General features: G+C 50.1%; 1 protein-coding gene and 1 non-coding gene across 5 annotated transcripts in view; both read left to right on the forward strand.

The window, feature by feature from the left end:
• Window positions 1-21,985, forward strand: part of LOC144142439 (uncharacterized) — a 242,202-nt gene extending 220,217 nt beyond the window's left edge. For 3 of the 4 annotated variants that reach the window (XM_077673960.1, XM_077673951.1, XM_077673979.1), the window contains 3 exons: window positions 13,794-13,896; window positions 17,504-17,607; window positions 21,471-21,984. In XM_077673960.1, the coding sequence (XP_077530086.1) occupies window positions 13,794-13,896; window positions 17,504-17,578 (178 nt within the window). In that variant the 3' untranslated portion in view covers window positions 17,579-17,607; window positions 21,471-21,984. Of the gene's footprint in view, window positions 1-13,793; window positions 13,897-17,503; window positions 17,608-21,470 lie in introns of all 4 variants that reach the window. The other variant, XM_077673969.1, reaches the window with a different exon arrangement.
• Trnak-cuu (transfer RNA lysine (anticodon CUU)) lies at window positions 6,098-6,170 on the forward strand. Its single transcript has one exon. It is a non-coding gene; the product is annotated as a tRNA-Lys (tRNA).
• Window positions 21,986-26,707: the final 4,722 nt, after the last annotated feature.

Below are 26,707 nucleotides of genomic sequence, written 5' to 3' on the forward strand. Positions count from 1 at the left end.
TAGATTAGGCCAGTTTGAAAACTCTGCCGTCAGAGGCGGCCTTAACTCATACCCCGGCCGCAGCGGCGCTTACGTCGCGTCGAGATCGGCAGAGCGAGCCGCTGCCGCCGGGCTCCCTGTCTCTTTACCAGGCTGGGAGCTCCGGGACCTGTCTCGGTATCAGGGTAACCCGAGCAAAGAAGTACCCCCGTCCCCTGCTTTTTTGTATACTATATAGCATATGGTATTTTTAACCCCCCCCCCCTTTCCCCAAACACGTGATCGGTCCCTGAAAAGGTGCCGCATAGAAGTTTCTTTTTCTCTTTTGCCTTCGATCTCTCTTCCAAAGCCTGATAGTTTCTCGCGATTTTTGATAATGGAATCCCTGGATAAGTCAAAACCCATCACCTGGTCCCAGTCTGTCTTTCTGATTTCCAAGTTTCTCGAAAACCTTATTGGAAAGTCGTACATGGCTAAGAAACTCACAACGGGAAAAGTTTTGATTGAAGTAGAAAACAAACAACAATTCTCTAACCTCCTCAAGCAAACGCACATGGTCGATGTTGACATCACGCGCGTGTGTACGAGATTTCGGCGCACGATTAAGATCCCCAGGTGGTCAAAATTAATCTGGAGCCCTCCACTACGGCGCGCCTCATCGCCTGCGTTGCGTCGGCGCGTTAAACCCCGCAATCAATCAATCAATCGATGTTGACATCAAGATCACGCCCCATTGCAGCCTCAATAGCTGCCAGGGCATGATTTCTGATCGGGATCTACTGAAGTAGATCTGCTCGAGGGCCTCCGAGATCAGGGTGTGACAGCAGTGAGGCGAATCACCATACGCCAAAATGATCAAATAAATCCAACCATGCAAATAATCTTGACGTTTGCCCGCTCAACACTTCCTGAGTCAGTCAACACAGGTTTCATGAGATGTCCAATCCGACCCTACGTGCCAAACCCACGCCGCTGCTTCAAGTGTCAGCGGTTTGGGCACAGCACTCCTCTTGTCGTGGTAAACTGACGTGCGCAAAATGTGCAGCACATGATCACTTAACCGACAATCCGCCTCTTTCACAACCCCACTGCGCATGCGCAATCCCCTAGCGGCCAAGTCCCTAAGCAGTCCAGTAGGGGCAGCAGACGACATTCCCCACAGCTCCCGCACAAGCGGGAAGGGGTCGTGGTTGTATTTACATCGTTTGATTTTTTGTGTGTGCTCGTTGTGCACGGAACAATGCCCACAACTTGTGCTGCGTTCCGCTGTAACTCGGAGTGCCGAAAAGGGAACGGTGTTGGCTTCTATCGCTTCCCGTCGGCCGCACGCGATCGGCTACGGCGGCTTGCGTCGCTCGCGTCGGCTCGGGTGATGGGAACTTTAGGCTTAGCATCCTGGCGGATATTTGATCGCCGCTATCTGTGCAACTGTGAATGACAATCCGCAACACAACTTTTCACTACACTATCATCCCCTTTCTCGCATGTAAAACTCTATTTAAGCTATAACTGCCGTTTGAGCGATCGGTGACCAAGACATGTGCGTAGCCTGTTTCGATGCTTCCGCGCAGGTATCGCCATCTCTTGGCCGCTCGGCGCACCGCGGCGACCGGTCAGCGTAGGCTTGCATTGCGGCAGATATCTGATTGCCGCTTTTAAAATAAGCCCTGACAACAATCCCTAGCACAATTTTTCACCACACTAACACCTACTTTCTCGCATGTGGAACTTCTTTTTAGCGATCAGATTGATTCAGAAGAGCAGCGACAAGCGCGGTTGCTACCGTGGTTTGCGCCGGTTCGAGCCGCTGAGTGTGCCGAGCTGGCAGGCACGGCCATCGTGTGCGCGGACTGTTTCCGAAGGCAGAAAACGCTTCACGATTGCTTGCTTTATCCATTTCTTGCGAACAAACGCGCAGAATCTACAAATTCAGCTCAGCGATCATCGTAGTTGACCATGGAGCAAAAACAGTGGGCGGAGCGACGCCGACGATGCATCTCATGCGCGCATCGTGCCGTCTCAAATTCACGCGTACGACTAGTCGTTGCGACAGTCGTAACGATCAGTCGCATGTGAATCGCGTGTACCAGTCGTACATGTGTCCAGCGCTTAAAGGCATTTTGCGAACTGCCGACCTTTGTTGAGCTGGCGATCGCACTTCATGCCAGACGACTCCAAGTACTCGCTCTGCTACTCGGGCGGCACACGGATCTGTCCGAGATTTCTCTGCCAGCCCTCATTCAGTGATAAGAAGCCGCCTGGTATTATGTGATGACCAGAGGCTGTCATCTTAAGGCGTTATAACACCAACACAGAAGAAAAACTTCGGCTGCTCCTCGCCGTAATGTGGGATTGCCGTGCATACAACGAGAACGTAGCCGGAGGAAACGCCAGCAAACCCTACAGCTTCAACTTCCGCTAGGCACGCTAGGTGGCAGCACGTCGCAATGAAAGAGGTGGATTGTTCATCCGAGAGCTTCACCTGTGGGAACTGCCAGGGAACGTACGCTGCGTATTCTAGGAGTTGTGAAAAGTTCAGGCAAGAAAAACAAATGATTGCCTTAAAAGAACAACGAGAACATCACCTTCCCACAGGCGCGAAAGAGGTTCGCCTCTTTCCCTCTGGGGAAGTACGCCGACGCAGCGCGCCGGGGGGCAGAGAGGCGTCTGGTTTTGGCGGAGACCCAGTACCGCGGGTTGGACCTGGCCCCACCCCCTCTCGGGTTGCCTTTGGCGGCCCGCCCCGCCTTTGCATTATTCACTGAGCCAGCAGCTGCTGTGGTGGCAACCACGTCTGTTGGGGATGCCGCTGCATCCACTGCTTCCTCTCCACCAGTCCAAAGCACACGCAAGGGCATGGGGGAGGTGGAGACTGGGGCACCCGCGGCAGTTTCCGCCCCCGCCGCATCGCCTCTGCCACCCGGGGCGCTCCTGACGCCCTCGGCGGTCGTGGCTCCAATGAAAAGCACCGGAAAGGGTGCCAAGTCCAAGGGGTCTGGTTCGCCGGCTACTCCCCACAAATCCGATGACGACATGGATGTGGGACCTTTCCTTGTCTGCTTTGCAGTGGAAGGAGCGGGTCCCTTCATCCAAACCTCCAGAGAAGGTAACAAAACCCCTTCCAAGAGCCCAAGCCCCGAAAGACCTTACATAAATAGTCACACTTGTGGGCCTCCTCTCTACAGCATGCCAAGGAATGAGGCACACTGCGGTTGCGTGAAAGAACTCTTTGCTTACATCACCTCGCTGTCGCCCCTCTGGCCATACACACGCACACACCAGCACCACACTCCGTGTCTCGACCCCCAGTTCCCGCACGCGGGTCTTCAGCACCCCCGCCCGCTCCTTCACCTCGCCGCCCGCTGCCCCGTGTCCGCCAGCGCCATCTCTCGGGCCCCGACGTCCCCAGGTCCCGCGGCAGCAAAGCGTGCGCGGGGGGATCTCGGAGGCCATGTGCGGCCGGTGGGCGTCCGGCGGCGGAGAGGGCCCGAGGAGAGAGCTCGCGGTGAGGGGCGCCGAAGCGCTCTCCACATCTCTCCCCCCCTCAAGCCTCGCCCGCCGTCCCCAGAAGCAGCTGGTCGGCGGCCTCCTCCGATAGGTCCATGTCGTCGGCGTCCTCCGGCGTCAGGCTGGGCGACTCGAGTGCGTGCCCCGGGCCGGCGTCAGTGGCCGCCCCCGGAGGGGCCGCAAACGGCTGCCCGGCCTCCCCGCTGTGTACCAGCAGGCACCTGGGGGCCGGGTCCGGTGCCCCGATGGGTGGGGCGACGAGCGCGGGCCTGCCACCCGCCAGCCCCTGGTTCGCCGCACATTCCTAGGGCTCCCCGGACACAAGGCCGTGTGCGGCGGCCATGAGCAGGTCCGGGCGGGTGGCCATCAACACCCGCACGGCTGCCTCCTCGAGCCCGACGGTTAGCCCGGACGGCGCCGACCAGCCAAGGCCGGCCGCGCCGGCAGCTGCGGCCCGCGCCGCCCTCTCGTTCCTCGCCGTCCGCTCCAGGTGCAGGGCGCCGATCCTGTGGGCATCCCAGCTGACAACGAGGGTGCCGCAGGTGGCGCACAGCGCCCTCCGCTCCTCCTCGGAGAACGCTGGCGGCGGCTCGTCGTCCCGCTCCGCCAGCGTCAAGCCGCGGAACGGTGGCGGCACCCCCTCTGGATCTTCCCCGCGCTCGGGCCGGGCCTGGTCCCTCCAACGCGACCGCGCGCAGTAGGACACTGCTGCGCCTTCCGCGACCACCGTCCAGGTGGCCGCGCTCCGCAGCTTCTTCGTTCCCGGGGGGGTCGACGACACTGGGCCCCCCGCCGGCAACGGCCACCAGGCCCACCAAGTGGGGGAGCGGCCACGGACTCCGCCCGGCAGCGTCAGACCTAATGGCCGGGGGGGTGGTCAGGGGTGCCTGGGCCACGGTCGAGTTGAGCGGTTTCATCGGCGGTGCGCACCGCCCCGAGAGGGGGAGGAAAGGGCCGGACGATGGAGTCGAGGCCGGCCGCAAAGAGAAAGAGAAGCGGCATCTCGCACCGGCGATTTCTCGCCCCCCGACAACGGAGACAGACAGGAATCTGTCTTGGGGGAGGTAGTGAGTAAGGAAGAGCTCATTGAGGCCCAGAAAGCAGACGGTCTGTGCCAGCCGGTGCTGAAAAGGCTAGCAAGTGGCGTAGCTTGCACCGGTAACGCTGAGGGGTTTGACGCGTATCTGCTGGGCGACAATGGCTTATTACTTTGCTACATTCCCCAACTGGACGACGAAGAGGCGGTTTCATCCCCCTTTCGAGTCGTGGTCCCAAGGAAGTTGCGGAAACGGTTCATGCGGTACTTTCATGACTCAGCGCTGGCAGGACATTGCAGCGGCAGTAAGACTTACGACAAGTTATGCCGTGTCGCGACCTGGCCAGGCATGAGGAGAGACGTGCTGAGCTATTCCCGCACTTGCCCTTTTTGCCAGGTAGCAAAGCCGCGCGCTGGGAAGCCTGTGGGTTTCATGAAGCCGGTGGAAAGCAGCTACCCGTGGCAGATTGTAGCGTGTGATGTAATGGGACCCCTCCCAAGATCCGCGCGAGGAAACCAGTTCATTCTGGTTATAACGGACCACTTTTCTAAGTGGGTGGAGTTGTTTGCCCTTAGAAAGCTAGCGTCGGAGCGGATTGTAGAGAAGCTGTTGGAGACATTCACTCGTTTCGGCTTCCCCTCCGACCTGATCACTGACAATGCTTCGTATTTCACAAGCAAAGTCTTTTCAGACTGTTGTCGAGCGCTGCACATTCGGCACAGGAAAATGAGTCCTTACCATGCTCAGAGCAACATCACTGAGAGGGTGAACAGGAACCTGAAGTGCATGCTGGTTGCGACAACCAAGGAGCATAAGGACTGGGACGCGTGTTTGCCTGAGCTGGCTTTCGCAACTAGGACTACCGTAAATAGGTCAACGGGTTTGACACCGGGTTACCTAAACTTCGGTAGAGAGATCGCTTTTCCGATGGAAAATGCACTGCTGTACGCGGCGGCGGGTAACGCCCCTTCTCTGTCGCAGTACGCGGCTAAACTCCGGGAACGCCTTTGGGCAGCGCAACGCACGGCTCGGGAGAACCTCGACGTGGTGCGCATGGAGCAAGCCGAGCAGTATAACAAAGGCCGTCGTCACCTTGTGTACAACATCGGTGACCTAGTGCTAAGGAGAACACACCCACTCAGCAATGCTGCACGCGGTTTCACCGCAGCGCTCGCACACAAATGGCAAGGGCCATACAGAATTACGGCGCAGACGACTCTGCTCATGTATGAGATCCAGTCGCTTGAAAGCGATGAGCTGGTGGGTCCTGTGCACGTTAGCGATCTCAAGGCCTATCATGTTCGCACTGTATATGATGAACGGGGGAGTCCCCCTTCGACTGTCAGAAGGATCGGCGATAGGGCTCGCATCCATTGCTACGATTTCAGGCCGAGGTAAGAGCTCGCGCCTGCGCGTAACACCTTCGTTCGTTGCAGGAACCGCTATGGCAGAAAGAATAACACTCGGCGGGGTCCCAACCCCCCGCTGGGTTCAAACCCCCGCAAGCGTTGGCAGGGGCCTCCCGCCGGCAACGGCCACCAGGACCACCAAGGGGGGGAGCGGCCGCGGACTCCGCCCGGCTAGCTCAGTCGGTAGAGCATGAGACTCTTAATCTCAGGGTCGTGGGTTCGAGCCCCACGTTGGGCGCCAGATGTGGGCCTGCTCTCTACGGCATGCCAAGGAATGAGGCGCACTGCAGTTGCGTGAAAGAACTCTTTACTTACATCACCTCGCTGTCGCCCCTCCGGGCATACACACGCACACACCAGCGCCACACTCCGCGTCTCGACCCCCCGTTCCCGCACGCGGGTCTTCAGCACCCCCGCCCGCTCCTTCACCTCTTCAACAAAAATAAGCCCACATACGTTAATATAGGACACAACACGCACTCATATCCTGACTTGGCTATTGGCTCAGCAGTTCTTTCCTCTTCTCGAGTGGGGTGTGGCAGTGCTGCCACTCCTGCGCCAAATGAGGTATCCTGCACCATCCTGATACAAAAACCACGATTTTGCAAGCAAGTGCGCCAAAATTTGTGTTGCGCACATCGCGTGCAGCCTGTTACAAGCACTACTTCACAGTGATCTCTAGACATGCATAACTAATTCGGGTTGATAACTTGAACTCCCTAGCACCCGTCATCGTGTTTGCCGCGGCGAGTTTGGTTGGCGCCGTCACTGTACCGCCGATACAGTGTTTTCGTCTAGCATGTCATTGCAGCGCTGGCGTACCGCGGTTAAAAACTTTCCTTCTTGCTGTAGTTTCCAATAATTCCTGCTATAAACAATAGGTAGTTTTAGGTGGCGTTTATTGCCGGCCCTCTCCGCTCCGGGAGCCAATGGGAGCGCCGTTTCGCTGCATGCGTGACGCGCTCGGCTGCAAGCTCTCGCTTCGCTTGTTGGGCTCGCGGAGGGGACTGCCGCAAGTGAAGCGGGCTGTGAAGAACGGCCAGTCCCTCAAAAGCATGAACCTCATGGAGCGTTTTCTGCTCGCGAAAACGCGCCGCGTAAGCACCCATACGCTGCGCGCGGCGCGGCAACATGGCGGCGGCTTCGGCCGCGAAGTGGTGTGGGGAGCTCGAGCGACCACTTTTAAGCGCTCTCTAAAACATCGCTGAAGGCACGCACGAAGTTGCTTGTGTGGTAAAGGAGCTTATAATGTGGGCGAAATCGGTACTTTAAAACATCATCCGCGTCGCTAGTGAAAGCGTCCATGCAATACCTGCCGGGGTGGTAAGCCTAAAAACCGCCGACGGAGCCAGCCGGCCGTGACCAGGCTGTCTCGAGCGCTTCAAAACCGCCGCCATGAGGCATGCGCCTCCCCATTGGGGCAAGTCGCCAGGCTCCTCCCACTGCCGCGCGCGACGCGCCTCATTTTCTGAGCGTGGCAGAAACTGCCGCGTGCGTGGAATCGTCGACGCGGGCGTGAAAAAATCGCACGCGCAACGCCGACGCGCACGAATCGCATGCAAAAGCTCCATGCGCGTTTCTCGTGCACATTTCCAGCTAGCGTGGAAATGCGCACGAGGACTGATAGCAAGCGCCTGCATCTAATAAAATGAAAAAGTAAAACATGAGGGCTTGCCTCAACAATTAATAAACTAGAAAAGAGGCGCGAGAGGCGCGTTGTTTTTTTGCTAGGCAGGTTTGTCGAAGCCTTTCAAAATTCATTATCGTGTTGCAGGTTGTCTTTTATCCACACCAGAAAGTAACTAAATACCTTGCAAATTATGTTTTGTTGCATTTTTGCGATTGCGTGGATACTTAGGGGATTTAATTGCATCAAACTTCTGGCGACTTCTAGCGACTGTTTCGAAATAAGTGGAAAAAAAAATCCCATTTCCCCAGGAATGCCAGGTTGGGCTCAAGGAGGTATCATCCTTGGTTGGGCTGTTTCGAGCGCGACCGCAGCGCCGCCGAGCAGCAGCGCCGTCAGAAATCGGATGTTGGTCAGCCCGAAGGAGCGGTTGTACCGGGCGGAGATTCCGCAGTCGTTGTGGAAAAGTCGAGCTAGTAGTGCGTATTTCTGTATATATTGCTGGGTCTACGGCTCCCGCAACATTTTAAAAAGGTCGCGAGGAGGCTGACGAAAAAATAGTTTATCTCGGTTCCCTTGAAATGAAGCGGAAAGGCGACAGCGATGAACCCGCGCAGTGCGACGAGCAATGTAAACAACGCCGATCGACTTCTGGCCATAAGCGTTCCTTTTGCTGTTTTGTGTGAATGTGGTTTATACTCTAGGATCTTGTTTCTGTGCGCACCCGCTATTAACTTCGGAGGGGACCTGCGACAGCCGGTGCCCGGCGAAACTTGCAGTGGCAACGCGAACTTTATCGGGAACAATTCAGCGCGCCAGCGTACACCTCAGCAATCTTGCCTGAGTTGCACGGAATATGACGCAGCGTAACAGTTGACACAAAACTGCAGTGATCCCACAGGCAACCACCGCAGCTAAACGAATGGGCCATTAATATACGCGTCAATCATCTTGAAGCAGTGACGGTGTCAATCGTTTTCCTTTTTTCTTTTTTGTCACTGACCTTATGCCTCCCCGGCATTTTAGCATTACGTGTTGCTTATGCTTTAGCAATCTGTATCGTTTATTCCTGTTCTGTATTATGGTGCTCATCGCTGCTTACCCTTTCCTAGGTGTACGCACGGAGCTTCTGCCCGTGCGGCCTCGGCCGCTGCTTTGACGCACATATCGCGGCCAACTCCATACGACTAACATTTCGCTGATTTGAACAGAGCTGGAACACCGGCGTTGATACCGGCGCTAAAATTTGGCAATAGCTGCCCCGTGCTCACCGTTATGATTTGACGAACATAGCAACTGCGTCAGCATGCTTACGCGAGCCATGGCACCCGGCCTTGCGCGTGCACCCCCGCCTACCTCGCTTAGACTCACTGAACTCATAATAAAGTGCAGAGATGCGTGAGCCGCGTGTTTACAACAGAACTCATAACCATTCACTGTACCCGCCTTTAAGTAAAAGTCGCAGCCCAGGGTCACGCCTGTTATGTGACCAACGCCATTGCTGGAAACATCAGACGGGTATTGCGTTCGCTTGCTCCTCAAGGACGTAGTAAATACATCGTTTGCGGCGTGTAGCTGGCGACCGCGTTTTGAGGTTTGCTTAGACAAAAAAGAAAACGAGCCAATATCTCCCCCCTCTCTAAAACGTTAAAACGAACGCGCTGGTTTGAGCAATCAGTCATCGGAGCGTAGCACGGGCGTGCGGGGAAGGGCGCAAGCGACGACCACAACATCCGATAAATGCCTCCAGTGGCCGTAGATGGCGCTAGTTGTTCAGGCGCTTGTGTCGCCACCATACCAGCGCACGGAGCCTATAAAGAGCCTAATTTGGCTACTCTTTTTTTTGGTTGTAGAAATTTTCTTTATTGGCTATTGGGAGAGCTGACTGTGAAAGCTATTTTTAATGCATGTTCGAGCCTGCCAACTATGAAGCGTTTTCAGTGACTTTTTGAAAAAGTCTTTCCCTGGTAGGGACAAGGAGACCATTATTCTTCAGCTGTGTCGTCCATTTGTGATCGCATGTGTGAAAATCACCTTGAAGCCTATTCAATGGCGACCTCTACATCAATTACTGGACGATACTGGTCAATTTTTAGTGCTGAGAGATGCTTTGGACACATCTAGCAGTTGATGTTTAGTTGCTCCAAGGTGCTCCAAAACTGACATTTAGGTGCTCCAAATTGCTCCAAAATTAATAATTTACTGATACAAAAATTGCTCCAAATGACCGTTCATCAGTGGAACCACTGGGTGTGGGCACTGACCCATATGGCAGTGACCACTTCCTTACCTCACTAACATATATAGGTAAAGGTGCACCCAGTCCATCTTTCCAGAACAGGTTCAATAAAGCAAGAGCTAACTGGAATAGAGACATCCAAACTACACTACACAACCATAAGACACGTACACATTGAAGAAGCTTCTCAACTACTCACGGCGCACATCCTCGCCGGCACCAAAAAGTCCATTCCCCACGCCTCTGGTGCCCCGCGCAACCAGAGGAGGCCGTGGTAAAAAGAGGACTGTAAGCGGGCGCAAGAGGCCCAGAACAAGGCGTGGGGTATCCTCTGTCGGTACCCCACGTCGGGTAACCTTATTTTGTTCAAACGGCCAAGGCGTTAGGAAAACGTGTGCGCCGTGAGGCAAAACGAGAGAGTTGGCACCACCTTCCTCACTTCCATCAACTCATACGCTGACACACACAAAGTCTGGACACGAATACGAAAACTAAAAGGACAACAGACACACAGCCTGCCCCTGGTTAGCACAACAGGGGACACACTCGAAGACCAGGCTAACACACTTTCACAACACTTCGAACTCGTGTCCAGTTCAGCACACTACAGAAACACTTTCATGCAACACAAAACATCTGCAGAAAAGAAGTCCCTGCGTGATAGCAACAAGTCGCACACTTCCTACAATTCTCCTTTTTCAATTCATGAGCTGAAGACCGATCTGACCACATGTAAGCCTTCAGCTCTAGGTGCAGGCAAAATTACATACACCATGATACAACACCTACACGCAGACACCCTTGAAACGCTTCTACATCTATACAATAAAATAGGGCTTCTGGGGCACATTCCACGCTCCTGGTGGGAGGCCATAGTAGTGGCCTTTCTGAAGGAGGCGAAGGACCCTTCCTCTCCTGCTAGCTATCGGCCCATCGCCCTTACAAGCTGCCTGTGCAGGCTCCTCGAAAAGATGATAAACAGGAGACTTGTGTACTTTCTTGGGTACAACGGTCTTCTCGAGGGCTGCCAGGCAGGCTTCAGGGCGGGGCCTGCTTGTCGCCCTTGAATCATACATCAAGGACGCTTTCATTCACAAACAGTTTTGCGCAATAGTGTTTTTTGACCTTGAGAAGGCCTATGACACCGCTCAGCGTTACGGGATCCTCAGTGACCTGAAGTCTTTCGGTGTTTCGGGCCATATGCTCAACACCCTTGCTAGTTACATGTCTGAAAGAACGTTTCGTGTAAGAGTTGTTAATGCACTGTCAAAAATTCATGTGCAAGGAAACGGCGTGCCGCAAGGTGAAGTTCTAAGGTGTACTCTGTTTATAATTAATATGAACTCTCTCGGTAAGGCATTGCCACCTACCATTTCTTACTCTGTGTATGTAGACGATGTGCATGTATCTTTTAAATCTTGTAATATGTCAATCTGTGAATGTCAGGTCCAGCTTGGTATTAAAAAACTTGCCAGCTGGGCAGACAAGAATGGTTTTAAACTCAGTCCAGAAAAAAGTTTTTGCGTTGTGTTCTCCAGGAAGCATGGGATCCATCCGACCCAGATATTACTCTTAATGGCGTTTCAATTCCTGTTAAAAAGGAGCACAAGTTTTAGGCGTAATATTAAATAACAAACTAACATTTGTTCGACACTTGAAACATCTTAAACAAAAATGCTTAAAAACTATGAATATTCTTAAAGTTCTCTCCCACCAGTCGTATGGCGCAGACAAGCAACTCCTTCTGCGTGTTTATAGCGCCCTAGTGGGGTCTCGCTTGGATTACGGCAGTGTCTTATATGGGTGTGCAACAAAAATGGCACTAAAAATGCTGGACCTGGTGCAGCATTTAGGGCTACGCTTTGCATGTGGCGCTTTTCACACTAGCCCTCTCCAAAGTCTGTATGTAGAATGCAATAAATGGTCCCTAGATAACCAGAAGGTGTATATGGACGTTTTATATGCCTCAAAAATCATGTCTATGACAAATCATCCTTTTTCTCCGACCATTAATGATGCATCCTCACAGCAACTCTTTTTAAATCGTCCATCAATCTCCATGCCGTCTCCTCTAAGAGTGCGAGAAGAAGCTTCTGAGCTAGCAGTCCCGTTTTCAGGCATCCACAAGACACCCATCAATAATTCCACTCCACCATGGCATCTCCGCCCTGTGTCATGTGACCTGTCTTTTATGCAATTTAACAAGAACAGGTCACCAAGAATTGCGATTCTGCAGCATTTCTGTTAGTGCTGGATAAGTACCGTTGTGCAGAGTTTTACAGTGACACGTCCAAGACTGCAACTGCTGTGGCTTGTGCTGCGCATGGGCCAAACTTTAAAAACTGTCATTAATCATGTTTTTAAGGCCATCATGTCTGCATATGGCTATCATGTCCAACAAAAGTGCGGCTCGTTCTTTCCGCACAACAGTGGCGAATGTTTTGAGGAACTCCCTCTTAAAGAGTGTCCTGTCGGTTAGGGAGCTTTCATGGTTTTCAAACCACGTTCGGGCCATATCGTCTAAGTAGAAGAAGACATGGCGGAAAGTTTCTTCGTCATCCCACCTGTTAAAGATGGGGTCTTCTCCGGGGGATCTGCGGAACGATGGTGGTTCCCGGGGCTGTTGAAGAACGAGGGTAGGGCTGATCATGGTGCCTGCGTTGATCATGGTGGTGGTCACGACGTCTTCTTTCTTCACTTTATCCGGAAGGAACCCAAACTCCGGCTGAAGACCTTGCTGTCGGCGGCTGGCACGAGTGGGACTTTCTTGTCCGCTTGACGAGGGCATAGGGTGCATTTACCCAGCACTTCTACCAGATGTCACGTGGCCAAAGACGACGCAGTTGTCTTCAAGGAAAACTAGTTTATTGGAGCGAACTTGTGCTCCCCTAACAACTCAAAAGAATAAAGATGCGGCGAAGCAGCGGTCAACAAATTGACTTGCGCAGGCGAGGATCGTCGAAAGGAATGCCGCGACGTCTGCTCTGCAGGCTTTTATCTTTCGACGCGAGTGTTTCTCATCTGGAGCCGTCGATTTACATCCAGAACATTGTAGATCAGAGAAGATTATTCTGGGCTAGTGACGTTAAGATGAAACAGTCTGCTTATCTGAATGAGATAGCCCTTGCGGCATAAAAAATAAAGAATGAGACGCGCTTCGCTTGGGACACAGATAAGAGCTGGGCGTGGCCAGGCAGTAAAAACAATCAATAAATAAACAAACCCATACGTGGTTCGCGGCAATATGATACAGGTGGCTCCATCACTTGTTTTTTTTTTTAGTCATAGTGCGGCATTTAAAAGGTTAATGGTGGGTGAAAAGAAAGCTAAGTACAGCATGAGGCTTTTCTCCAAGGAAGAAAGGAAAAAGCCAAGGACATTTAGGCACTTTGTATGAGTTGTGAATGTGAAAGCATTAATGTCCCATTGAACGCTTCTGTATGCTCCTTCCAGTTTTGTGCTGAGAGTAATTGTGGCTGTGCGCCACTGAGCCTCCAAGTCAGTGAGGTGTGTGTTTGATATCCTGCCGAACACTGCACTTGCAGCCGCAACTGTAACTGACCACTTTGTGGCTCTGCGTTGCCTAGCGGTGAGGTCCTTAACTTGCGTTTTATTCTGTTGAGAAACTTGCGCCATATACATGGCTTGCACATGGCGGCACCACTGGTATACCTGGTGCACCGCTCTGTTTCCTCACCCTAACGAAATACAAAAAACTGAACAGCTTCAGATGAGTTCACAGCCTTCCATCACGCGCCTAGTGCACCAACACTGCGGCTGTGGTGATGTCAGTGCAAGCTATCTCAGGGAGCCATTCTTCTGTTCCAGGTGCCGGCTCTGGACACCGGCTTTTTCACACAATGGGCCATTTAATGCGTTTGCATTAGAAACTCTTCAAACCAGTGACAGTAGTTCCGTGTTATATTCCTTGATAAAAATCTTGCATTTTGTTAGATGGCACAGGTTTAGCGTGGGTTTTGTTTTGGTTGTTGCAGTGTGATAGACATCCTGAATCTCTTCAACAACACGGACAGCCTGCTGAGAGTCGAGGTGCAGCGTGTCCTACAGGCGTTCGACCCGGCGAGCCAGTACTGGACCGTAAGTGAGACTGTTCATCCTCTTGTAGACCTGCCTGACCCTGGCTGCTTAGCAGCAGCCTTTGAAATGTTGACATTTCCTCTCGTTATGCTCGCCTGTTTTAAGGAAAAATTACCCAGCGTAGTAAGGAATAAGCTGGGCAGCATCAGGTTAAAGCACGACCTAAAACTTTATTTGTAGATAAGTCAGGCCTTTTTGTTTTCAGGTAGTTAAAACCGAATCTAACGAAGTCTTTGGAAACCGGGAATTATTTCGTTACATCGAGAACTTCGTAAAATCGGGATTGTCAATTTACAAGCAGTTCATTCCATAAATTCGATGTCTAAAGGGAGGCGCATCCCAGTGCTACCACGACATTGTAATTGCAGTGGCTGCGGTGCTCGCTTGCTGATAATTTAGCAATGCACTTAAGAAAATAAGCCAGCCGGGGCTTGCCCTGAAGTTCTCGCACCCAAGCAGACGCGTGGAACGCAACGCTTTTTGTTGTACCACTTTTCTGTTGAGTGGAACATTCTTGGCTCTCATATCCTTGAACCACGTTAACGGGGCTTCCTCCAACTTCTTGTGCATAGTGGCCTTGATGTTATTTATTCCAGACGAAGTGGCATGGATGATGGCATCCTTTCCTTGGCATCCTTTTGAATCTAAACTTAGATTCAAAATGCTCATGTGGGCCGGATAACATTCCTAATGCCTTTCTGCGCCGCTACGCTGAATCATTAGCTCGCTTTCTGGTTGTTATCTTTCGTTTGTCTTTTTCAACTGGCATTGTCACTTCAGACTGGCACATCGCTCGTGTTGTACCGGTGTTTAAAAAAGGGGATAACACATTGCTGCCAAATTACCGGCCTATATCTATGATAAGCTCTTCTTGTAAGCTCATGGAACACGTAATCACAGTTGATTTCCTAGGTAAGCACAACATTCTCTCCCCCTGCCAGCATGGCTTCCGCAAGGGTTTGTTTTGCACCACTCAACTAATTTCCACTATGTATTCCTTTTCTTCTATCATAGATGCATCAGGCCAAATTGACGTAATTTTCTGGATTTAGCAAAGCTTTTTACTAAATCTCTCACTCTGGACTGATATTTAAACTAAACAAACTCGGTTTTCCTTGCACGCTTGTTAAATGGACTATATCGTACCTTGAACTGCGCGAACAATTTGTTGACCTAAATGATTTTCACTCTGATACCCTCCCTGTTATTTCCGGAGTTCCCCAAGGAAGCGTACTTGGGCCGCTACTGTTCTTGATTTATATAAACGATATTACAACTTGTATAAACCAGGATGTTAGTATCCACCTATTTGCAGATGACTGCTTACTATTCAAAAGTATTAAAAACGTTAACGATCAGGTTTCTCTAAACAAAAGTCTAGATGGCGTGCTCACATGGTGCAAACTATGGAGCATGACACTTAACCCCGATAAAACAGTGTTCATGCGTATAACTAACAAAAAAAATCCTCTTGAAATACCAGTACACAATGAACAACGCCCCTGTTAGCTAACAAGTAGCTTTAAGTACCTCGGTGTGACAATTACTGGCAACCTCTCCTGGTCGACTCATGTTGATATTTGCGCTTTGGCTAGAAGGAAACTGGGACTCATAAAACATAAACTTAAGCACTCTTTACCCAACATCAAATTGTTGGCTTACAACACATTAATTCGATCGCACCTTGCGTATGCTTCAGTGGTCTGGGATCCGCACACAAAAAGATAGTGGCAAACTCGAGCAAATTCAAACGCAAGGTGTTTGCTTCAACTATAACCGCTATCAAAGACATGGTTCACCTACCACACTCATCCAGAACAACAAAATTCCAACCCTGCAATCTTGGAGAAGAAGCAATCGACTAAAATTTCTCGCCGATGTTTGGAACCGCAAACTGTGCCTTGACCCATCATTATACCTCGCCCCTCTTTCCTCCCGGCCTACGCGGCAATACCACCCTTTTAAATTTACCCCCATGTTCGCCCGCACAAACGCCTATAAATATTCATTTTTCCCGCGAACAATATCTGAATGGAACAATCTCCCTGCCACTGTCTTTACTTCGCCGAATCTGCATGCATCAATTGAGCAGCTTTTTCATGTGTAGTAATATTCTGTCTGTCATTTTTGTTGATGTTTCTTAAAGATTGTATAATTACTTTTGGCTGATATATTATGTAATCACTTTCCCACTCCTGCTTGGGCCTAATCCTAGCCTGCATTATTGTTTAAATAAAAAGTAAAATAAAGATTGTGGAAGGCATGCTGGCCAGGACGCCGTGGTCTGTGGCCACGAAACTGCTCAGTTATTTCGAAAAACACTTTCGAAATTGGTCCTTTTTAAAATGTATCTGTTCCTCGAAATACTTCGTTAAATTGGGAGTGGCAGTGAATCTATTCTGATCAAGGTCATAAAAGGAATGAGCCATTAGGCACTTGTGGGAGAATATGAATTTGTTCATTACATTGGGGATTTCGTAAGATCAAGTTTCGTTATATTGGGTTTTGACTATTATCTCTTTTTAAACGGGGGGGGGGGGCATAAAAAATTTGGGTGCTAAAGAGTAAGTGCATTTTTCTTAACATGAACAAGAGAACATTAATTTATGCAGTGCTACTCATCTTTTAAGGGGAGAGGGAGGAATCAGAGTGACTTCTTTGATTCCAGGTGGGGGTAATGAAATTTGAGAGGCGCATTGGAAGGAACTACAAATGGTGGAATTTAAAATTTCGTGGTGATGTCTCAGTATTTTCTTTCTTGCAAAGGTGCACATGTTGCCTGCTAGTGGAAAGCCTATCAAGATATTGAAACATAGTAGACAGTTCTGAATACCTTTTAGGTATAGTCAAAAGTGTACGGCAAGCTTACCATATTTTTATGCGTATTTTTTTAGAGAACATTTTTACCTGCTCCTATTAGGAAACAACTGACACTGGCATAAATATCATTCGAAATACAGTAACGTGGTCGTATCGTGAAAATCTGAGAATACCACTTGTAGCAGAGCATTTCAAGGATTGAAATAAAACAAGTGGGGACAACATCTGTCCTGTGGTGGCTGTGCTCTCCTTTCCGTGAAGAATAAGGAATGCTTGAAATCTCGATTAGGAGAAACTGCTCTCAAAGTAATAGTTTTTAAAAGACGCCGGTGTCATAGTCCTTGCTTGAGGATGGCCTTTCAGCCCTTTGCCTTTTGATTTGATGTGTGTGAGACTCCTTTCTGGTTCACAGGGCAAAAGATGCCATAGTTCAAATTGAGATAAAGAAGTGGACTTGGGCTGGACATGTCACGCGATGACTTGGAAGCCTGTGGATGGCCAGGGTGACGGAGTGGCTACTGAGATACAGGACTCGGGGAAGTAGCCATTGCCTTAGTGGAGGGCAGATATGAGAAAATTTGGGGGTGACCACTGGTTTGGGCAGCGCAGGAGAGGCCTTTGCCCTGCAGAGGGCACAAAGAGGCCGCTGATGGGGGTGATGATTCAACTTGAAAAGGGCTTGACCTGTTTTTGGTGTCCTCCGTTGCCCATAAAGCCGCCTGTAGCCTCCCGCGAGTAGCGCCCCCGTGTGTGTGGCCCGCAGTTTGAACTGGCAATGTTCCTGCAGGTAGGGCCACCACTGCTGCAGGCTGGCACGTCGGCGGATCCCGGAGCAGGAAGCGGAGGCGCTGGGCCACCTTGAGGACAGGCTCAGGGAGCTCAGCGGCCCAGGTAAGCTGCCGTGTAACAACCTTTTGCCTTTGGTGCCTTCTAAGGCCTGCGTGGCTGCACATATCGACAGTCCACCTTTTGGGGTGTGCTGCCACTTGGGCATTGTGCGAGCTTTTAATGCATCAGCATTAGAGTGCTCGTGCCAACGAACACCCATCTGTCAGTCTCTGTACGGTCGCCTGCATAGAGCCAAAAAGGAGAAGTGGCGGTGCGTTCCGGGATGTGGACCTGAACAGTGGGGCTCTTAAATGTGCAGTTTTGGACTCGCCTCTGATGGTCCGAAAATTTCCCACGCCATAAGAATAGATCTGAGAAACAGATTCTGGCTTGCTTTTCGGGGACTCCGGGGCAATTTTGGAACAGCTAATTGAAAAGACCCACAGGATTGTCTCGGCCATCGGCAGGTGCTCTTTGCTCCTGGGCTGGTGCGGGCACGTGTTGCACATTCTGATAGTCACATTAGCAGCTGCAGTTGTGTTCTGATTGCTGCATAGTTGAAAGTAACAATGGGGCACGTGCGAGTGGTACGAGCGATCCTGTGTGAGAGCGTCGACGGAAATGTGTTGAGGTGATGCGACCAAGACTTGAGCCAAAACGGCCATGCAGATGCAGCACCATTGCCGTGTTTTGCACACAACGGTACATTTCAAACCTTCAGTCGCTGTCTCTCTCGCCATTCCACATGAAACGGGAATGAGCACAAGGGCCCAAACGGGGAAAAAAAACTACTGCAGTTGCATGAATTTGATTGCCCCCAATCTCTGTGCTGCATCATTGTGCACTGGTCATGCGGATGGTACGGCAAGTTGTGCACACAAAATTCTGAGGTGAACAGCGTCCGAGCAACTAATTCCAAGAGTACTTCGCTCGCGTTAGTAACATTCAGCAAGCGCACATGCTTACTTGCTTCCCCCTCCCCCCTCTGTAGCTCGTTAAAGGAGCCATGAAGAGAAAACACAAGTTTGGTTCATTCGAAAGATTGCCTCGTTAGAACCATAACGACACCACTTTTAACACAAACTTCGCTCAAATAAGCTACATAATTAGGAAAAAAGGAAATGACCATGCGACCCACCAGCTCATTTTCCGCAACAGAACCTATGATGTCACTTGAGAATGCTCTGCGATTGGCGGAGGCCGGCAAAAGCAAACGCATGTTAGGCAGGGCTTACAGTTTGCATAGCGAGCTAAATGCCCGTGAAACATACTGCACATTCTTTTTATGACAAAGAACGGTGGAGTAAACGGTTGAAGTTCCAAACGAACACGCAAGCGTGTATGCCAATGCATACGAAACTACCGCCAGCCTAACTCGACATCTCGCCGTCGCCACCGTCGCGCAGACGAATTTTCGGGTTCAAGGCTCTTCGGGGCCAACGAACCGTCCCAGCACGCACAGCCGCGACCTTGCTTGCTATCGTAATCCCTTCACAGGAGGTTGGCCGTCATATTGCCAACCAGCAAAGGTAAAAATAGAAACAAGGGGAGTAAGGAACACAGAGCAGCAACGAGATAGTGCCACTCGTCGCACAGGTTTCGGTATGGAGGTCGTGTTGGCTTGCTGCTATCGTTACGAGCTCGTTTACAGTTTACAACCACTGAAAACTTCAGTTTGTTCGAGTACTTTACAATGAAATTTCGTTGCTGTGTTTTGAAATGCCCATGTAGTACGGGCCAATCGTCGAGGGAGTGCGACATCCCCGCCGGTGAGATCTCCTTTCATGTGCTGCCCAACGACGAACCTCGGCGAAGCAAGTGGCTACGTTTTGTGAACTTTGCAAACGGAGGAGAAAGAGAGCTAAAGGAAGTACGAGTGTGCTCGCTTCATTTCCGAGGAAGTGATTACGGCAGGGACCCGGACATGCTGGCGCGCGTCGCCGACTTCGTCAAAGCGCTCTGACCTTGGGGAAAAAAATTGCCGTACACACCGCGCATCGACGCTCGAATCTTTCTGGTCGGAGCAGAGAGCTCGAGCGAACGGCTTTCCATACACGACACCGGCCAACTGGCATAAGCGATACTGCTACTGAAATTGAAAATACGGCACATACGTACCAGTCTGTATTCGTCCGTCGCGACGGGGCTGACGAGGCAGCGGTGCCGACGGCTGGGCGTTCGTCTGTTGTGGCTATCGCGGAATGGTCGCTTTCCCGTCCACCGCGTATCCCACAACTCTTGCCGCTCGTGCACTTGGAAGCAGTGAGCGTTCAAGTGGTGTGAGGTTGTTAAATGCAAGCCCTAGCTCCTCGGCGAGAGTTTTGTTCTCCGGATCAGGCGATTCCATGACTAGGGCTGCGGGTGCACTAGGTTTTACTAGTATTTTTAAAATGGCCGCCGTCTCGGTCGACTCCCGCGTGGGGTGCTATATGGAGTCGACATACTAAGTATCTGTTTCATGGACCGGCTCATGTGACGCCATTGTTCATGTGACGAAATGTGCAATTTTAGCGGGAGATTTAAAGTTTGGCTTAAATTGCCTTATTTCTCAGTGAATAAAGCATCATTTGCTTCCGGGAAAGCGCTTGGGGTACTATGAAACACCTAATCTTTCGAATAAAACAAACTTTTGTTTTCTCTTCATGGCTCCTTTAAGGTGCCGTTAAAGGGGAAAAAATTGCTTCACGAAATGCGGTCTGCTGAACATACTTCATTGTTCACTGCTAGCTATTATTAAGGACGCACGAATAGCTTAGTTTGAAGTCTTAGTCTGCCACTTGTCGTGTGAAGTGCAGGTCTGCACCAAGTCAAAACGTTAGCTCGCACCAATACTTGAAAAGCGTGCCTACACGAGGCTGTCTTGGGAATACTCGTGTTCTTCCTGTTGTGTAAGCATCGAGTTTGTACACGAGTAGAGCTCTCTCAACAGCTCTGCTCCCTCCCATAGGCTTGCACGTTCCTTGGCGCTGAGTGAATTGAGGACGAGATGCGGTTCTTTGTGCAGTATAGATCTAAGTGATGCAGTATGCAGATGCAGATGCACTTTCATTGGGTAAATATTGTGCAACGATTGACTGCCAGTGTGATCTGTAGGTTTGTGCGCTACCGCTCTGCGTAAACTTGACAAGTTCAAAGGGTGTGGAATTTGTCCAGACACCCTGGTCACTGTGGCACTTCCCCGTTCCCCTTTGATGGCTGTAGTAGTAGAGGCTGTCGTTTGGCACAGTAGCATGTGTGCTCTGCCTCTGTGTGCGTTGGGGCAGGCCCTTTGAAACTCTGCGGCCGTGCTTGCCCTGCAGTCTATTCAAGAGCGAGCATTAGTACTTCAGCCTGCTGGCCAAACTCGTACGCGCTTGCATGTGGGGTGGCAAAAAACTCTTAAGGGAGCTCTGTCCGAACTGACGAATTGCTGTTGCACAGAAGGGGGCAAACCTCGTCCCCCTGTCACTGGGGGGGCCCCTGTGAGGTTGAGTGTGTGCGTGCGTGCACGTGCATTTAGTTCTGTTTCGGTTTCCGAGCTGGACTGGATGACGCACTTCAGAAGTCTGCGGCATTATAGCCAATCGGCCATTGCTGCACAGCAATGGCCGAGGTGATCAGAAGCACCCTCTGCATCTCTGTAGGACAAGTGTCCATCGCAGTGCAGTGCCTGTGTTGCGAAGAGGCTGGCAGGGGGCAAAGTTCTGTGTGCACGAGAGAAAGCATGAGGGGATGACGCCCAGCACTGTGTGGCACACTCGGCCCGTTGTGTGAGGCAGTAGTGTGCGACCGGTTGCGGCGTGGGCCCGTAATCCTGTGCCTGCTGATCAGGTACCCGGTAGAGTGGCCTCCCCACTGTTTGTCACGTGCCCAGCACTTCACTCCTGTGTAGCTGGCCCACACCTGGTGTTGCGTCTCATGGCCCCCCCTACACGCTGTACTTGCAGGGAACCCTGGTCTCACCACCCCAGTCTAGTCTCTGCCCCGGATGCCCCTGCAGGCCAGGAGGCACGGAGACCTGCAGCTCAACCACCAGGAGTGTTCAGAGTGTGTGTTGTGTGTGTGGTTTTTTGTTTGTTTGTTTGCTTTGTTTTGTTGATTGCATTAAACACTGCCTCAAGCTTGCCTTTCCTTGTTCACACACACCCGTCTCTTTTAGCTTCATCCTTGTCCCAGACCGATCACTATTCTGTATAGTTATTATTATTACTGTTATTTCATGTGCGGCTGCTAAGTCAAAGGGACCAAAGCTGATGTCCATACATATACGTTTACATTCATCACATTTATTGTGCGTGAGTCATGTTGTTGTTGTTACATCGTGAATGTTGCACAACCTTGTGAAAGCCTAGTGGTGGCATTTTTTTACTGTTGAAAAAAAAAAGGAAGTTTGTGATCTGCAGATTGACTTTTTTGTACTCTTTTAAATAAAGCTTAAATGGTTATTTCGAAAGGGGCCATGAGTTTTTCATTCATGAAGAGTGAACAGTCTGCTAGTTGGCCACATAAATTTGTGGAGGGGTGCTTTCCTTAGCAAGCTACACAGGTGTTTCTCTACTATCTACCTATACATAGCCTCTGCCCATATAGTATAGCAGCAATGAGGTCACAGAACGCTGAAAAACTGCAGTGTGCGCAAGGTAACAATACTTTGTTTCTCACCCTCTGGCGCTGTTGCGAGTTTCTTCCAGGGGGTGTTTCTATAACCAGATTAAAGCCCGCACGCTGCTAACCCCTTTCAGTTTCTTTCAGAAAGCACCTGCATTTGACGAGAGGAATCTTGGATGAGCTAGCAAAATGAGTCAGGCTGGTTGCCTGACTTGCCACAGTGGCTGAAGATAGGATATGAAGGTGGTGGATTAAAGAGCTCCCTTGCACAGAACTAATGTGCAGGTGGAATAATTGGTTGGGCTATGGGCCTGCTCAATTTACAGACGTTCTGGCAGCTAGCGGGCTGCCACACGCTCTCGGGCAGGAAGTTGCGTCATGATTACAAGCTCAAACGCCTCAGTGTACACCGAAAAATCTAAGAGCAGGCCAGCCGCAGCGGCCACTGAAGGCAGCAACCTCTTTTGCTGTCGTCTGTTACAGTCTACTTGGCAAAATGTTGTATCGCTGTTTTTGTCATTTATGTTTGGTCGGCGCGCTCGATACGGACTGGCCCCTTCCCAAAGCTGAACGCGAGCATGACGCACTGACACGGGCTCATTTCAGCAGCCCTTTGCCATCAGTGGACATCCATTTCTTTTCGACTGGTGAAATCATCACGGTCCTTCAGAAGGCTTCATTGTTTTGTTTTTTAAACATCCCACGTGTTCCGCTTTGTTTGAATCTTTTTAAACAAAGTGTCTGAATCTTCTAAAACATCCCTGGGTAATTATACGCGTCAATTGAAAAGAAAATGTACGCCTCAAAACCAAATTTAAAGCCCTTATGATGCACCTTATGATGCACTTTCTGACGCCGTTTTTTGAGGAGCAGCCGACACCGTTTGCGGGCGCAGTAACAAAAAACATACATTCAAAATCTTCATGGAAGTACAGCCTATGTTCGTGCAAAAAACACTCACCTTGACTAACAAAAACATGCATGTTTCCATCTAACTTCAAAATGCTGCTCTTGTCTACGAGATAAAAATACTTGCCATGTTTATCGCAAACTCGATCGAAAATGTCTTCAGCTGAAGTGGTAAGCTGTCGTCTTTTACCAAACTTTCCGCATGAAAAAAGAAAGAGGGCTGCGTGTTGCAATGAAAACGTGCTATATGAAAGGATGGCATTCTAATAAAGTGAAATATTGCGCTTGCAAGGAAGTTTCGTATCAATTAAGGGGGCTCACTGGTCTTTAACCAAAAAAGTTTATTTTTGCAGTTATGATGATGAACATTTAGGGACACGTGTAGTTTCTCATTCTGATTGTAGATATCAAATTTGTTTTTGAGTAAAATGATTATATTGAAATTTATTTGGATTTTTATATTCAATTTTTTGACAGCCTTTGTAAAAAAACTGCTGGAGGGATGGCGCTAAAGAGGGAACCAGTGAACTGTGCACTAATCAAAGAGTGCAATAAGACTAACATCATCGTTCTATCTGGTCTGTAGCAGAAGTTACGACCATTTGAAGTTTGGGCTTGAAAGGTGTCAACCAGAAAAACCGGTTTTGCCTTCCAGGCCCAAACTTCAAATGGTCGCAACTTCTGCTACAGACCGGATAGAACGATGATGTTAGTCTTATTGCACTCTTTGATTAGTGCACAGTTCACTGGTTCCCTGTTTAGCTCCATCCCTCCAGCAGTTTTTTTACAAAGGCTGTCAAAAAATTGAATATAAAATCCAAATAAAGTTGAATATAATCATTTTACTCAAAAACAAATTTGATATCTACAATCACAATGAGAAACTACATGTGCTCCCCAATTTTCATCATCATAACTGCAAAAATAAAGTTTTTGATCAAAGACCCATGTGCCCCCTTAAAGCAACTTTAAAACCCAGAAGAACCAAACATCTCTCCAGTGTTATGCCGAAACTGGGCGCAAGGAATGAGTCAATCTCCTTTTGTCATCTGCTAGCTTCCAGACTGGAGCCAGCTCGCCACCAAACCACAAATGTCCTGGTGGTTCTGGCAGCCCATGGGTAGCCAGAGATTGCTTGACTAGAGGAAATTGAGGACAATCTGGTGCCTCCGGAAGTGATGTATTGACCTGCCCGAGAAAAACAAATAACTGGCTCTTGCCTCTGGCTGCCCGGGGCTACCCGCGGGCAGCCAGAAGTGGAAAATCGAATAGGCCCAGTATTTGCACCATCCTGTCGAGCCCAGTGCACTTAATAGTGCTTTTCTTGCTTGATGTGTGCTTTGCGAATGTGTCCTCGGGGCAAAAAAAGTCCTATAAACTGACTTTCCGGAATGGAACACAGTGAAAGTCAGCAGAAGCCTCGACCACGGTCCTTGAGATTGTGCAACAATGCCACGCACATACAATGCCAGGTCTTAAGTTGGGCAAGCAAAGGAAGGCAGCTTCCATTACACTTGTGGGAAACATTAGCAGCTGCCACATAGGATGTCTTCATGACACCTATATGCCAGCACCTTGGCGTCCGAGTTTTCACTCTGGATCCAAATTTGAGGATGTGCGACTGCTTGGGGGTGGAGGGGGAGGGTTTCGTGGAGCATGCAAATGGGCAATGCACGCGCTATAGGGTTCAGTAGTGCAATTTCGGGGAAGCTTCACCCTGCCCTCCCCTTCATCTGATGCCGCTTTAGGTGCTTAGGAGGTTGGTCCAGAGCAAGTGGGGGGGTTCATTGGAACAGAAGGAGCAAGGTCAACTATGTTGCACCTAGTATGGACCACTGGGCCCTCAATGGGGTCAGGCAACCGCTGCAGGACACAACACTCCGTTTCCAGACTAGCCTGGCGCCATTCCGCAAAACTGGTGTTCAACACTGGGGTCCCAGGGAATATTTAGTGAACTCGTATCTTAGAACCATGTGCGCAGTGTAATAAACCCCCTTGCGAGGCATTTATATACTAAGGAGACATTGTGGAAGTACTGGAAGCATTAAAAAAAAACAGAATAAAGACTTTCATAAGACTCATGGATGATATAAGAGATGTAAATGCAGGATGATCCTCCACAATAAAGCTAATTCCTGATTAGAAAGGAAGTAAGACAGGGTTACCATTTCACTAAAATTGTTCACAGCGGGTCTGGAATGGGCTTGCCAACAACATACTCTTGTTCAGCGAGTCTGGAGAACACCTGCAAAAAATGCTTCAAGATGCTTCATCTGGGAGGACTGACGGCAAGCAATGCGGCAGAGCCGAATGACGCAGTGGAAGTTCGTTTGAATATGCACACCTATGACTTCATGGCAGACACCGTGAAAACACGACTTGGCGGGAGAATCAAAATTTTAACCTAAATTTATTAATTTATCTGTGAATACGGCATCGTTTGCTGCCAGACAAGTGCTTGGGGCACTATAAAACATGAAATCTTTTGAATAAAACACTTGTATTTTGTCTGCATGGCCCCTTTAAAATAAGCACCCCGTTTATACATTTGGCCATCACGCTGTGATAAAGGGTTATGTAACTTGTTTATCACTTACCTAGGCTGTTATAGGTTGATCAACAATGCTCTTAGTCTGACTGGATGTTTTTGGAAAGGACTGCATTTCAAAATATGCAATGCAGACCCTACCCCGAGGTGTTCTACCTATTCACCACTGCTGGACCGTGTATGTCACTTTGTTGTCAGCTGCATCGACATTTGTGCTTTTGCGCTTGTTTACTGCGGTGCTCAAGTTTGTGCCAAGAAAGTTCATTACCACAAAAACCTCACAATGTAAACAGCAGCACATGTTTTAGATGCGAAGCATCTCTTGCTCGGGGGGATGTCCCGCGTCCGTGCCCCATCCGCAGTGCCCCTGATGTTGATTGTGGCAGGATGCCCCTAGGGATTGGCCAACCAAAGAATCCATTACGAGATAGCTTCGCGTTCAACCACCGTCGTCATCTTCCCGTAGGGGAACCGCTGAAGAAGAAGAAAGCTGCGAAGAGGAGGGCGTGTACAATGCTCTCAGCCAGTGCACCAACGTCAACAACCTTTACCTCACCAACGCTGACGGAGACTACCAATTCTACCTCAGGACGACAACATCGACAAGAACATGGACGAGTTTCAGCGCCTCGAGAACCACCGCCAACTCACCGTAGCACAACAGTACTTGCGTGCCTTTGCCACCGGTGTGGACCCGGACGCGGAATTCCCTCTGGCACTACTAAACACCACATCACTCAACATAACGGCAACACAATGGAACCACACGGAAGCCCCATGATGCTTCGCATCCTCATCGGGGTTCCCCACGGGAAGATGGTGTTTTTTTTTTTTCATTTTATTCATTCATTCATTCATTCATTTTCAACTCGTTGTGACATTAATTCAGCTCGACTGTCTTTGTGGCAGTCATTGGAAGTGCATGGTAAGCTGCATTCATTGGGAAGTTCGTGCTGTCACCATTGAGAAGTCCGAGTGGCCCATGACATCGGTGAGGGCAATATAAGTGGGATGAAGCACCCGCAAGCTCCTACACCAAAGTTCTATGGCTTCAAAAGATGCACTCTATGGGTGACTGAGGATGGGAAGCTTGTGCAACACGTTGCAGAAAGACTAGCA

The sequence above is a fragment of the Haemaphysalis longicornis genome, unplaced genomic scaffold, assembly GCF_048455015.1.
Source record: "Haemaphysalis longicornis isolate Haplotype H1 unplaced genomic scaffold, Haemaphysalis longicornis Haplotype H1 scaffold_1, whole genome shotgun sequence".
NCBI classification, from domain to species: Eukaryota; Metazoa; Arthropoda; class Arachnida; order Ixodida; family Ixodidae; genus Haemaphysalis; species Haemaphysalis longicornis.